The sequence below is a fragment of the Chlorocebus sabaeus genome, chromosome 5, assembly GCF_047675955.1.
Source record: "Chlorocebus sabaeus isolate Y175 chromosome 5, mChlSab1.0.hap1, whole genome shotgun sequence".
In the NCBI taxonomy this organism is placed as follows: domain Eukaryota; kingdom Metazoa; phylum Chordata; class Mammalia; order Primates; family Cercopithecidae; genus Chlorocebus; species Chlorocebus sabaeus.
The window spans coordinates 71,901,380-71,915,947 of NC_132908.1; the positions used below are offsets into that span (position 1 = coordinate 71,901,380).

Consider the following 14,568-nt stretch of genomic DNA (forward strand, 5'->3'; position numbering starts at 1 on the left):
GTGGCCCAGGAGCCAAGCAGTCGGAGAGGGACTTGGAGGAGGCTGTGGGATCAGAGGCATGAGGGCGATGGTGAGGGCAGGTGCAGAGCCTCGCTGGGACACAAGAGCCCAGGCAGGGAGGCCTAACAGTTTCCCGCCACACCCATGCGTCCTTGCCCCTGCTGCTGCCCCATCGAGGTGCCAGGCGCAGGATGCGCCCAGAGAGACAGAGGGTCCCTGGCTGGAGGGTGTGGTCGGTTCCAGCAGAAGGCAGGTGTGAGGGAGGCACGGGGTGAGATAAGGCCAGGGCTGCAGCCCCTCCTAGGGCGGCCAAGGGTTGCATGGGTTCCACAGGGACCCCAGACTTCACACACAGGGAAGCCGGGTCTGAGAAAAGTGCCAGGCCAGCTGGGTGGTGACCCGACTGGCTCCAGCCACCCCACCAGCCTGGCCTCAGGTCTGGGCTGCCCTGCAAGGTCCATCCTTGGAGTCTCCTGGGGTCTTAGACGTGCAGCCTGGTCGAGACTGACTCAGAAATGGGACCTGGGTTCTGGCCAGTCAGTAGCTGTGTGACCATCCCCACTTGGGCCCAAGTCCCATTTTCTGGACTCCATCTGCAAGGAGTGAAACAAGGAAGAAAGGGCTATGCCTCCTTGGGCAGAAACAGGAAGCCAGAGCCTGGGTCTTGGGGCAGAGTGGGGGTGACACCTCTTCCAAGTCCCTAGGGCCCAGCCTCCCCTATACCAGCAGGGACTGGACAGAACCCCTCTGAGCTCCGTCTCCCTGGCCGGCTTCAGAGGGCGATGGTACACCAGGCAAGCAGCCTGAGTAGGCAGTAGGTGCTCCAGGTCCCAGGAGCAGACATTCAGACCCCACAGCTCATTTGCCCTGGGTGGGCGTCCTCAGCTGGGAGCCTATTTCTCCAGAGCAGCTAGGAGCCTCCAGTCCCTAAAAGGGCCACAGGTTAGAGTGTGGGGAGCCAGGAGGAGCAAGGCCCAAGGGAGGGGCCAGGGGGCAGCTCAGAGAAGGCAGGCCCAGGTGGAGTCACATCAGAGCCAAGGTGAGCGCAAGGGCAGAGGCCCTAGATGGCTGCAACACTGTCCACACCACAATTACAACAGAATGAAAAAGGAACTCAAGTGAAAAGCACGCCTCAAGAAAACATCCTGTGAAACGTAAAGACAGGAGAGGGTCAGGACTACTCCAGAGATGTCTGAGACAATGGAGACACTTTCTCTTCCTGTTTTTCAGGAATGAGTGTTTCTTGCTTTGGGGCTGAAAAAATACACAAAAAGAAAAAAAAAAAAAAAAAAGAAAACGGTGGACTGTGTCCCAGGCTCTGAGGCAGAATGGGACAGGCACTGCGGCAGGTCCAGGGGCCAGAGCCCCACGGAGGAGCGGGAGGGCGGGGGCTGTCCTGCAGCCCACCCGTGCTCAGGGCCCCCATCCCAGGCAGCCAGCAAGGCAAGCATTTCCCAAATATGGTCTGCAGCCTGCCTCTGGGAATCACAGCCCATCAGGGGGCGGGCCACCCTCCCCCAGTGACCCTACACACCACAAAGCTGCCCCTCCAGGTCCCCCAGCCCCTGCCCTGGTGACCACAGGAAGTGCCAGCAGAGTGAGTCACAGGAAAATTCCCCTCCAGCCAAGTCAGAGAAGGTGGGGGTTTAGACAGAGGGGACCGCCCTGCGAAGGCCCCTCACCTCCTAGAAGGGCAGCCCAGGAAAGGCCGGCAGAGGCCCCGCCAGGCAGGGCCAGGCACTCAGGGAGACTGAGGGAGCACAGGCAGGGAGGCCGGGGGCTCTGCAGAGGGAAGGGCCCAGCAGGGAGGGAAAGTCTGGCCCAGGTGAGCGGCTGTGGCCTCTGGCCTCAAGGTCCAACCCCTCCTGGAATGAGCTCACTGATTGGCCACAGCCCAGTCTGGGGCCACTGAAGCCAGGCTGGGAAGCACCTCACAGGCTGGGCACGTGGCACCGGGCGCCTGGCACCAGGAGCTCCCCTGCCTGCGTCAGCTGGTGTGCCCCCGCCCAGCCTGAGCTCTGGACACTGCTGCTGCTGGTACACAACCAACCACTCCAGCTGGCCAGGGCCCTGCCTCTTTGGGCCTCTCTGCCTCCCCGTCTGTTCCCCAAGGACACACACTCCTTCCTCCTCACTAGGCAGCAGCTAAGACTCAGACCTGGGCCCCGCTGTGGGACTTTCGGCAAATCCCTTAGCCTCTCTGAGCACCTAGATCCTCTCTGCTGGATGACAGCCTTGGTTTCATAGGATTGTTCTTTTTTTTTTTTTTTTTTGAGACAGGGTCCTGCTCTATCGCCCAGTAGCACAATCATGGCTCTCACAGCATCCACCTCCCAGGCTCAAGCGATCCTCCCACCTCAGCCTCCTCCCACCTCAGCCTCCCAGGTAGCTAGGACTACAGGCACGCACCACCATGCCCAGCTAATTTTGTATAGAGATGGGGTCTCCTTATGTTGCCCAGGCTGTTCTCAAACTCTTGGGCTCAAGTGATCCTCCAGCTTCGGACTCCCAAAGTGCTAGGATTACAGGCGTGAGCCACTGTGCCCAGCGCACACTGTTCTTTTAACAAAAGATTCGCCTGGCCCTTGCTTCGGCCGGGCTCCGCAGAGATAGCGCAGGCCTAGTGGACAAGGCCTCTGTCTGAACAGGGCCTATCCTGTAGTGGGACAGAAAGACAGCAAACAATTTGCTCTCATGGGGAAGAAAGTGGGGGGCCAAAAATAATGTGGGAGAAGGCCTTTGCATACAGGGTCAGAGACGGCCTCCCCAAAGAGATGACATTCCACAGGATTCCCGTCTGGGGAGAGCATGGGGCAGAGGAAGGGCCTCAGCTAGGGGGCTGGAGCAGGGAGGCAGGCTGTGACCCTGGAGCGGCAGAAGGACTCACGCCACAGACTCCATGGGTGATGTGGGCACAGCTCAGTGAACGTCATCCACACAACCAGCTTCCCATGGCCAGATAAGCCCAGACGAGTAAAGCGCACACCACCTCAAGCATTCCTGCTCTGGACATGCTCGCAGGCCCCCCAGCAGCCTCCCCCGGAACCCCTGCCATGCTCCAAACTGGAGGAGAGGCCAGCCTCCCTAAGCCTACTTTCCTGGCCTCCTGCACTGCTGGGCCTAGGGCATGACCCAAGCTGGGCCAGTCAGGTGCTCCTGCCCAAGTTCTCAAGGGATACAACTGTGACCTCAGATGGGGTGCAAAGCCAGTCCAGGTGGACACTGTCAGTCACCTGTGTCCAAGGCACAGTGGAGGCTGCTAAGTCTCTGGTACCTCACTCCTGCCGCACCCCACTCCCACTTCAGGACCTGCTGGACTGTCATCCCGTCCAGGAAGGCTCCTCCTGGGACACCCCCTTCCCTCGGCCCCCACCTCACAGTACCACCCAGCATGTCTTGACATAGCCCAATTCACAGCCCTGGACCCCCAGCACCTGGGACAGGAGGACAAGTCTACCTCCTTCAGAAGGGTAGCTCCAGGGTATGTGCACCAGAGGAACCCAGGAAGGCCCTCGAGGGCTCGCTCATCCCAGAGGGCAGGGCCAGAGGAGGAGATCCCCAGCCTGATGCCAGCACTCCCCAAACAATATCCCAGCTGTTGCACATGGGAGCTGACAGGACTGCCCCACAGGCTCTGCCTGGCTCTGAGAATGGCCCTCATTGTGTCCCTGGGGCCCGCCTGGGCACCAGATCCAACCGGGCTGGGCAGGCAGGCCCTGAGAAGCAGAGCGGCTGGGACCAGGGCTGCGGGTGGCACACGTCAGGGAGAGCTGCAGCCGTCGGATGGGTGTTGGGTTCTCCTCATTGGCTCTGCCAGCTGCCTTGGGAGCCCTGGACATGCTGCGGCTGTCCCCAAACTCTGACTCTGGGTTGGGGGGAAGCTGGTATCGGGGAGTGGTAAAGGGAGATGCTGCAGCTCCAAGGAGCCTTCCCTAGTTGCCTGAAGGGACAACCGAGGAGTTCTCAGGAGCAGGGCCAGCCCGAGCCAACTGCAGAGAACACTGCAGGTATCACCGCTGACCAAAACCCTCTCTTCCAGGCCTGGCTCACATCTGGCCTGCACCCTTTCACCCAGCAAATGTGACTTCAGCACAGCACCCACAAGCCAGCACAAGGTGGGAGCTGGGAGAAAATGGCAAGAACTCCTGGTCTCTGCCCAAGACCCCGGGGTTGGGAGCAGACAAGGAAACGGGTTACCACCACCACAGTTGTCACTAGGTTCACAACAGTAAGAACAGCACAGTTCCTCCCTGCCGGAGGCAGAGCTCTTTCCCTCACAGCCACCAGCTCATTTAACCCTCAAAACAACCCCACAAGACAGAAATACCTCCATCTTACTAGACAGGAAAACCAAGGCTCAGAAGCTCCCTGACAGTCCAGGGTCACTGAGTCCAGAAGCAGCAGAGGCCAACCCCGGGCTGAGACACAGTAGAGCTGGGTGGCTCCACTTATCTCCACCCAGGGGTGATGCCTGGGTTCGTGGAAACCACGAGAGGAAATGTCACGGGCCTTTCCCACCCCTCCTGTCCACACCCCCAACACACACATGCACCCGCCCCAGCACAGAGCCTCACACACAGCAGGCACTTGGGAAACACTGCTTTCTTTCATACCCAGAACCGTCACAAACTTGGGCCAAGTTTATTTCTGGAGCATTCTATTTGCTTGTCCCAGTGAGCCTCCATGGCCAGCGGATGCAGGCCCAATGAGCGTGCATGCCCAACTGGCCATCCGTACCCAGGACCCACCTGGAGGGGTCCTGATCACCCCACTTGGCCCTGGCCTCAGGCTCTGAGGGGCACCTCCTCTTCCCTCCTCCATGTCCCCATCCTGGGTGGAACTCCAGGACCTGCCAGTTTAGTGGCATCTTCCCCTAATACTCCCACAGACAACTGGGTGGCCAGGGTCTGGGCTCAAGTCCTGGGTGGCCGGGTGGCAGGCAGCAAGGGCGTGGGCAGATCACATAGCCTATGCGCGGGGCCCACGTTCCAGAGCCACCCCAGGGGAGCATGGCTCCTGTCCTGCCGGCCTTAGTAGGGCATGAAACCTCGGAGAGGATGAGGCAGGGAAGGCGTGCAGGCCCTCAGCCCCACGCGTGACACTCAGCAGCAGGAGGGAATAAAAAGCCACCTGTGGGGTGGCCGCTGCCAAGGGTGCCCTGACACAAGCGCAGGGCACAGCCTGGCTTTCGTTGCAGCGCCACAGCAGATGCCTTTATGCCCAGGCCAGCTATGGACTGGAAGCACGCCCCAGCCCCTACTCCCGCCAGGGCATCCCAGGTACTGTCCCTAAGAGGCTGGGCAGAGGAGGTGGCACGGGGAGGGCCCTCCTGCTTCAGGACATGGAACCTGCAACCCAAAACACCCCACGGACAGTGGGGACGGCTGGCAGGCCCTAGGCCTGTACCCCTGCAGGCAGGATCAGCGGGGTTCACTCAAGTGGACTTGCTAGAGCTCATGCTTGTGCGGACTTTTGGCAGAGAGTTCAGTGTGAGGCTGACCCCTGACTTCAGAGACAGCAACAGGCCCAGAACAGGGGTAGCTCCCACCTCCAACCCCAACTGAGTCATCAAGGAGGCTGGACCCGCCCCTTCACCCTACTTCTGCCCCAGACTAGCACCTAGAGGTGGGAGGAAGTCAGGGCAGCAAGATACAGATGGAGCCAGGGCCTCTCCTGTGCTCAGAGGGCCAGGAACGGCCTGACAGAGGGCAGAGCCCCGCCCTCTTACAGGGAGACCACCCTGTAGCCCCTTTTTTGGGGGCTGAAGAAGAGGCTTGCCCAGTGTCTTTGCTGGAGAAACATCCCTATCACCCAACTCCACGCCCCACACTTCAAGTCTGATTCCAATACTGCCTCCTCCAAGAAGCCCCCCTGGAGTGCACCTCCCCTGCTGGTTGGTTCTAGCTGCTTCAGCTGGCTGTGGGCTCCTGAGGTCAAGGGAAGAAGTTGTCCAGGCTAAGGAGAAAAGGGTGGTAAGACCCACTAAAGGGACAGTAGATGCCAGCAGAGGGCCACAAAGGCACAGCCTTGGAACCAGAGGGTCCCTACCAAGTTGATAATCCCAAAAGAGCATGGTGGTCCCCCAAGGACCAGAGCTCCTTCAATCCCAGACTGGGAATTCAGAAGCCACATGTGGTGCTGCACTGGGGGCCATGTCAGGAGACCAGGATCTGGATCCAGTTCTGAGAACAACTAACTGTCTCTCTGTACCTCAGTGTCCCCATCTGCACCATCCGTATAATGGGAAAGGGGCTTCAAGAGCTGTCTCAGGGCCCTTCCTGCACAGACAGGAGGCCCTAGTGGCACTGTCCTTATTTCCATTCTTTGCCCAGACCTGGGGCCATGGTACCAGTCCATAGGGCTCACCCTCCTGCTCCGACAAACAGTAACAGCCAGAGGCTCCAAGCCTCCTGCCCCAGCCCAAGGTGACTTTCCTGGCAGAACCTGGAACTGCCCTGCCCTGCCTCCACCCAGCTCCCAAGCAAGCAGTGCCAGCAGGAAGCGTCAGCAGCTCCTCCCCAAAGCTCCTTTCCCCACAGCCCCGCCGCCCCGGTACCTGGGCCCCGATTCTCCAGGCACCTTGACACCTGCTCTCACAGGCCAGCCAGTCCCCACCACCCAACTCTCCACCGAAGGAAAGGAATGAGCACAAGAGGGGGCGTGCCCCGGCCCAGGGCGATGGGAAACATCTCACCTGGCCGAATCCAGTAAGGAAATCAACCCATGGTCATTCTGAGGTGACCAAAAACGCAGCGGGACCCAGGAGGAGTGCGGGAAAGGAAACCAGGGACTCTTAAGAGGGAACGGGAGCCTTGTGGTGGGAAAAGGAGCTGCTGTTCCCGATCTGGAACCCGAAACTCCATCTTCTGGGTCGCAAGCCCCTCACCACGCACCCCTAGGCAAATCTCAGCTTTCCCAGCTCCCTCACCTCGGCCCGGCGATCAGCCTCTCTGACCCTCGAGAGGCAGCCCCGCCCCTGCTCTAGCTCTGTGGGTCCCCCAACCATGGACTCCAAAGCCTTCACGTTCACATTGTAGAACCCCGCCCCGGCCCACTCCCGCGACTCTCGTGTGCAGCTAGGACTCCTGTAGCCAGCCAGGACCCGGCTTCCACAGGCACTCGGCGTGCAGGGCTGCAAAGCCCGCGGCGCGCCCGCCCCCACCCCCGCTCCGCTCCCGGAACCCAGTGCCGGCGGCCGGAGTGAATCATTAACCGGACCCGGGTGCTCCGGCCGCACAGCCTTCCCCGCTGGCGCCACGCACTTGCCCGCCCGGCCTCGGTCCCCCGGAGCTCCTCCCTCTCCGGGAGCGGTGGGCAGTCCCACGCCACACCAGACGGACCACCCGCCCGAGGCTCAACGGTCCCTCCTCGCAGCCGAGGAAACAGGCTCGGAGGCAGGGCGCAGAGGCCCAAGGTGACACAGCAGGCGGCCGCCGGCCTGGGAGCGCGGGCCCCGCCAGTCACTTTCCCGACACAGGCATCTTCCTGCCGGTTGGCGGCCCCAACGCCCGGCCCCGCCAACGCCCCCAAGGCCCGCAGGCTCCGGAGCCCCCGCGGTTCCTGCCTCCCGGCTCCCCGACCAGGGCGGAAGGAGGTCTCGGGGCCGCGGATCCCGGTCGGCGGTTCCCAGGCCCCGCAGGTCCGGCAGGAAATGCCGCTCACTTAACCCCTTCCAGCCCGCGCCAGACCCGGAGCCGGCAGGGCTGCCGCCTCGAAGCCCAGACGCGGCCCGGCCCCGCCTGCCGCCCTCACCAGGTGGTTCATGGTGTCCAGCGGGCCTGGGGCCCCGGCTCCCGCGGTGGCGCACACCGAGCTGCTCTGGCCGCGTGCCCTCGGGGCTCCGAAAGCGCCGCGGCTGCCCCGCTGCCGCCGCGCAGCTGCCGCCTCGGCCACCCAGAGCCGGTCCAGCCGCGATCCGCCAGCCGCAGCGGCCCAGCCGGCCCAGCCCGATCCCAGCATGCCCGGCCGCGCGCGCCCATTGGCCGCCGCCGCTCTCCATGCAAATGAGCCGCCTGTCAGGGGCGCGGGCGCACAGACAGAAGCCCGCCCAGTAGGGACCGCCCCCCGCCCCGCCCCCCACCTCCCACCCCGAGGCTCCAGGCCCCCGGCCGAGGCCAGGCTTCCAGCCTAGAGCGCAGGACACCGCTTTCCAACAAATCCAAGTCCCCGCCTTCCACCCGGGCGAGAACGCACCGAAGGCCTATGCAAATGCCTCCACTTCTGGGAAGGCTGCCCGGATTGCCTTCCTCCTCCAGAGCCGAGCCACGGCGTCAAGTCGACTTCTGTCTTTCCCGCTAACCAACCCCAGGGCATTCATCGCGTGTCGATGGGCCGTGGGACTCAGATCTGAATCTAGTGGGAAAGGGGAGGGGGTGTGCGCCAGCGTGCAGGAGAAGAATCACCACCACCACAGCTCCGACTGTAGACGGGCCCACCATGTAAAGACCCTAGGAAATGAAGCCTCAAGCAAGGAGGATGGCGAGCTCTCAATCCAGCACTTTTCACGGGCAGCACCTATCTTTCCCTGCATTGTGCCGACATCTGGGGACTCCAGCTGAGTTGATCTGCCTCCTCTCATTACTCATTCGCAGGCTCAGCCTAAAACCTGGGCCCAGTACCCTCTTGAGTCCTGCTCCAACTTATCTGCTTCAGCGACATGGGGTAGGAGGGCGGCACTGGGGGAATGAGGGAGACAGAAGGAAGAATCACCCAGGGGAAACGGAGTGGAGACAACCTTGGCTGTCCTGAGTCGCCCCTTGCTCGGTTGCAGGTCAGTGACTGTCACCCCCTGCAGCAAAACCACGGTGCCAGAGCCCCTGGGCCTGGCCAGGGAGGTACAACCTGCAGGAAGAACGTAAGACGAGCCTGGTCCAGACCAGACAGGACCCTCAGTCAACAATCCTGGGCCACTGGCTGAGCAAGGGGATGCCATGAGGCAGCTCCAGTGGCAGGGAAGCAGTGGGGTGGACCCGGCTTCCCACAGCAGAGAATTCTCAAGCGTGGCCTATGACAGACATAAGCCTAGGTGGGCCTGCAGCTGCCCCTCTGCCTGACACCCAAGGCTCAGCCTACACAGCACCTGGCGAGATGTGCCGCCTTGGCAGACCCTCTCCCCTCTCTGGGCTCCTTTCTCATCTGAAAAGGGGCTAGGGCAGCCCAGGTTTGGCTGCTCAGGTGCTCTGGGGAGCTTGTTTAAAAACAGACTCCTGCGTCCCACCCCTCCCAAAAAACTGGACGTCTGCATTTCCTCAATATTTGGCTTGGGAACCACTGGCCAGAACTCACAGCACAGCGGGTGAGGAAGGACCAGTGCGATGGGACACAGCGTGACCCAGAGTCCTCAGGAGGAACAGAACAGCTCGCCAACACCCTATGCCTCCTGGACACAGCCCACCTCACCTCAGAAGAGGAGCCAGCCTTCAGGGAGGCTGCCTGGAGCATCTCCTCCTGCTTGTTCCCAAGAGCTGTGCCCGGCCCCTCCTGCACTGACCCTGTCCAGCCACCCCCTCCTCAGCCTGACTGGCACACAAACCAGCTTCCCAGAGAGCAGGTCTGAACCAGCGGGACCCTCAGGAGCCTCAGGTGATCCCTGGGCCTCCACTTCTGTGGGGAGGGGAGACCAGGCCTCATGGGCAGGCAGTGCCCTGCTGGCAGGGCTCCAGGCAGGAGTCTCTGCAGGGGCGGGCAGGGACACAAAAGGCCTGGCCCTCAAGGGAGCCGGCCCCTGCTCCATCCTAGTTGGCCAAGGAGAGGGGTACAGAGAGGAGGTGGATGGCTGGGACCCTGAGGGATGGGACCCTCCTCCCCCAGGAGCTGGATTAGAGCAGCACTGGGGGTGGGGCTGCTGGTGTGAGCGGGAGGCAGCAAAGGGAACAGGCTCCGACACAGGCATTTCAAAAATTTGCTCGTTTTCCACTTAAATTCCCTCCCCTCAAAGCCTGTGCCTCCCAGAATGGCATTTCCGCTTTGGAAACAAGGCCCCAGGAGTTAAGCCCCACTGTGTTGAAGGGGATGTAGCTGGGGGGTGGGGAAGGAGCACCCACTGGGCAGGCTCTGGCTGGGGTATATGGGGGCAGAACCTCACCCCACCCCCAGTCCAGCCTCCCGGACCTCTGCTGTCAAGGACAGGGATGCAGCCCCACATACCCAGCAGAGCCTCCACGCCTAGCCAGCGCCAGGGACCCTATGCCCATGCACTTATTTTGTGCACACAGCAATCCTGCAAAATAGGCTCACCATTAGCCCCAGTTTGTTTTTTGGGTTTTTTTGAGACGGGGTTTCACCATATTGGTCAGGCTGGTCTCGAACTCCTGACCTCAAGTGATTCACCCGCCTCAGCCTCCCGAAGTGCTGGGATTACAGGCGTGAGCCATTGCGCATGGCCTAGGACCATTTTTCACATGAAGAGACTGAGACCCAGTTTAGCAACCACTGTCCCATCCCATACACTTCGGGGAACAGAGGAGACAAGGCCAGGGAAGAAATGGAGCTGCTAGACCTCAGCCCACCCTGCAGCTGGAAGGGAATCTAGGGACAGGGGCAGCAGCACTCTGCTCAGAAAGCCAAAGACCCTTGTCACACTCAGACTGCAAAAGGATAGGCAGCTGAGACCTAAGCACCCTCCTCCCCAATAAATATTAATTTAGCACTGGGGCCAGCACCACCCCCACCCCAATGAAGTTTAGCCCCATTGGTGAGAAGGGGTGCAGTAAACATTTGTTGACTGGATGGGACCTCAGAGGTGGCCCTCATGGGATGCGCTGGCCTGGGTGAAGAAATCTGAGGCTGCCCTAGTCTGAAGGATGGCGGTGGTTAAGTCACGCATAAGTGCAGAGGCACATACTTGCATACACACAGCACACACGCATGCGCACACACACAGTGGGACTGGCAGCAAGGAGAGAGGCCCTGGATGAGAAGGAGCTGGGAGAGGGTGCTGCCGGACCAAGGGAGACAGCTGCAGACAATGTGGCCAGCGCACCAGCACAGGGCCCTCCCAGACAGTTGTGTCATCCCAGGAGTGGCCTGGCACCTCCAGCCAGGTTCAAGATGAGCTCACAGGCTGGAAGGGATGTCTCCAACCCCTCAGGGCCTGGAGTAGCTGTTTGTACAGAAAACAGGTGGACCCAGCACACCAGGACACTAAGTGGAGTGGAGGGGGTTATACTGGACCAGAGTGGAAAGAAAAGTCTGGGATAGGGTTCCTGCTCTTTGGACTTTCTGACGTCTGCCTTCAGGACAGACCCAATGCACAGGAGAAGTTTTCTTGCTCGATGTTCACCAATGTCCACTGCAGTATTTATGACAGCAAAGTGTGGAGCAAAATATCAATGCCAACTCCAGGGGACCGGTGAGACAAACCACAGCCCCTCAATAGAATAGTTTGCAGCTATTAGATGGCCTCTTCCAAAGACTGAAATAATGCAAGAAGATGCTTACAACAAACTAAAGTGAAAAGAGCAGGCTAAAACTGGCTTGCACAGTGTAAAGGCCCGCAGCCCTTCCCCTCCTGAAGCCTTGGCCTGCCAGCAGCAGTGAGGGTGGGCTTGGTTGATGGCCGGCTCTGGGAGCGCCAGCAGGAGAGGATTTCCTGAGGCCGGAGGTGAGCACTGCCAGCCCCAGGAACGGGAAGAAATGGTATCTCTGGAGGGCCAATGAGAGCTGACGCCATCCCCCTAGGCTGGACACTCACAGTGGCAAGCTCAAAACCCAGGAGAGGCCGGGCGAGGCAGCTCACGCCTGTAATCTCAGAACTTTGGGAGGCTGATGCAGGCAGATCACCTGAAGTCAGGAATTCAAGACTAGACTGGCCAACTAAAACTACAAAAACTAGCTGGCCGTGGTGGCAGGCACCTGTAATCCCAGCTACTCAGGAGGCTGAGGCAGGAGAATCGCTTGAACCCAGGAGGCGGAGGTAGCAGTGAGTTGAGATCGTGCCACTGCACTCCAGCCTGGGCAATAGGGCAAGACTCCATCTCAAAAAAAACAAAAAACAAAAAACAGCCGGGCACGGTGGCTCATGCCTGTAATCCTAGCACTTTGGGAGGCCAAGGCAGGCAGATCATCTGAGGCCAAGAGTTCAAGACCAGCCTGACCAACATGGTGAAACCCCGTCTCTACTAAAAATACAAAATTAGCCGGGTGTGGTGGCATATGCCTGTAATCCCAGCTACTCAGGAGGCTGAGGAAGGAGAATCGCTTGAACTCGGGAGGAGGAGGTTGCAGTGAGCCGAGATCGCGCCACTGCACTTCAGCCTGGGTGAGAGAGCAAAATTCCATCTCAAAAAAACCCCCAAAAAACAAAAAAACCCAGGCGAGGGCACGGAACCCTTGTGGATAGCGCAGAGGTGAGCCTACTGTTACACCCAGAATGGACAGCCTACATCCCAACACCAGTCATTCCTCACTGCTGCCCTGGGACCATGACAGACGACAGCTACCTGGAGGCAGAGAGAAGGGCAATGCCCCACGCAGCTCTCACGGCCAGCAGAGCTCGCACCCTCCACCTCATAACCCAGGCGGGTGCCTGCCAGAAAGCACCCCGGGTGACACCAGACCGCAGAGCGTGCGCTCAAGACTCAAGCTGGAGCTGTCGCCTTAAAGGGCTTTCCCATCCTTCCCTGCTCTCGAGGGTGGAGTGATTGCGAGGCAGGGTTTGTCATTACAGTAGCGGCTCTGACTGTGGGAAGGTGGGCGGGCCCTACAGCCTGAAGCCAAATCCCTCCAGTGGTCATCCCCTTTGGCATGCCCGAGGCCAGTCCCCAGAGACCCGGGGTCAGGGGCAGGACCCAAGGTGTGTGGGCAGAGCTGCCAGGTAGGGGACACAGCACAGGGGTGGGGTGGGGCCTCCCTGCACTCCAAGTCCTGGCCCGCATCCCAGTAAATCCAGCCCTATGCCTCCACTTCAGGCCTGTCAGGAACAGCACTGGAAGAGGCAGCACGACTTTCCAAATTATCTGGAAATTAACAAGCAGCAGAGGCCCCTGCCGGAGGTACCTGCCTCAGAGAGGGGCACAGCTCGCAGCGGCCCGAGGCTGGAGTGGTCCAGCAAGGCAGCCCCGGGGCGCCATTCAGAGGCTCTCCGCCCACCCCAGCGACCCCTTCTTCTTGTGCACCCTCCTCTCTCAGCTCTCTCCTCCTGCCCAGCCTCCTGGGGCTGGCAGGTGGGGCGGACACCAGCACAGGGCCCTCCCAGACAGGTCCTCCTGGACCAGCAGTGCCCCTGTGTGCAGTAAGGAGGGGCCATGTGAGCTCTGCCCTGCTGCTGACCACCAGGTCCCCCTCCTGCATCTGCGCCCTATGGCAGAGGTGGCCCTTCAGCACTGCCTGGGGGAGGGGAAAGAGGGGGGCTCAGTCCTGGTTGGAAGGGGGAAAGAGGGGCAAAGGGGCAAATTCTGTCCTCGTCCTGAGAGAGGAAGCTCCATGGCTGGAGGCTGCCCAGCTCTCCGCTGACTGGCCGGTGGGCAGGGATGAGGGTGTGGTCAGGAGGCCTCTCCAGCTCAACCCAGCCCAGCCATCTGCTCTCCCATGGCAACCAGCCCCAGCATACTGGGCGGAGGGGGTTGACTTCACACACCATCTGCTGCCCACTCCTGGCTGCTTCCGCAGAACACAGGTGCCCACACCCACAGATACCCACCCGGCCACTCTGGGGTCAGCAGGCCAGGGGCCAGTGGAGTCACAAGAGGGGACCCTGGAGGCTCTGCATGGCAGTGATGGAAAGAGTGAATATAGAGAAGACAGAGCTGTGGCAGCCACAGGGAAAGCAATGCTTTTTTTTCCTTTTTTTAAAGAGAAGGTCTCTATCACCCAGGCTGGAGTGTAGTGGCACAGTCATAGCTCACTGCAGCCTCAACCTCTTAGGCTCAAACGATCCTCCCACCTCAGCCTCTTGACTAGCTGGGTCTACAGGTGTGCACCACCATGCCTGGCTAGTTTTCTAATTTTTTTGTAGAAATGGGGTTTCACTATATTGCCCAGGCTGGTCTCCAACTCCTGGGCTCAAGTGATCCTCCTGCCTTGACTTCCCAAAGTGCTGGGATTATAAGCGTGAGCCACAGTGCCTGATGGAAAAGCAATGCTTTCTCTCCTTCCCTGGACAGACAGCATCATGGGGATAGGCTGAGCATCCCACTGGAGCCTACGCCAGCCTACAGATAAAGGCTCCTTTGCCCTGGGAGACCTAGGCTTAGACTAGAGGAAGGGAGCAGATATTAATGACTCCAACTGGCCTTGGGCCTTCAGCCAGTCACTGTACTGCTCAGGTCTCAGTTTGCCCATCTGTTAAATGTACCTGCCTCCAACAGCCCTGGCTGCCCCAGGGCCATAAGAGTGATGGCACAGGTGGCCTGCAAGCACACAGTGGCACTCTAGTGTCCTACTGCCCGCAGCACACCCACACTCTGCGCCATCATACACTGGCCCCACCCGCTGGGCACCAGGGCACACCCTCCCTTGGCCTACCCCATGTGCTAAGTCCATCCCCCAACCAAGCCCTCCCTGCTCTCCCTATAGGCTGCACAGACACTGCTCCTCAGATGCCCTGAACATCCCTCACCTTCCCTGAAA

At 60.4% G+C, this 14,568-nt stretch overlaps 1 protein-coding gene across 5 annotated transcripts in view; it reads right to left on the minus strand.

The window, feature by feature from the left end:
• The window catches only part of BCAR1 (BCAR1 scaffold protein, Cas family member), a 45,301-nt gene that overhangs the window by 16,399 nt on the left and 14,334 nt on the right, over positions 1-14,568 (minus strand). Inside the window, exon 1 of one of the 5 annotated variants that reach the window (XM_007994082.3) lies at positions 7,753-7,942. The exons of 3 other annotated variants lie outside the window; for them this stretch is intronic. In XM_007994082.3, the coding sequence (XP_007992273.3) occupies positions 7,753-7,764 (12 nt within the window). In that variant the 5' untranslated portion in view covers positions 7,765-7,942. Of the gene's footprint in view, positions 1-7,262; positions 7,392-7,752; positions 7,943-14,568 lie in introns of those variants that run through there. One more of the 5 variants, XM_007994085.3, reaches the window with a different exon arrangement.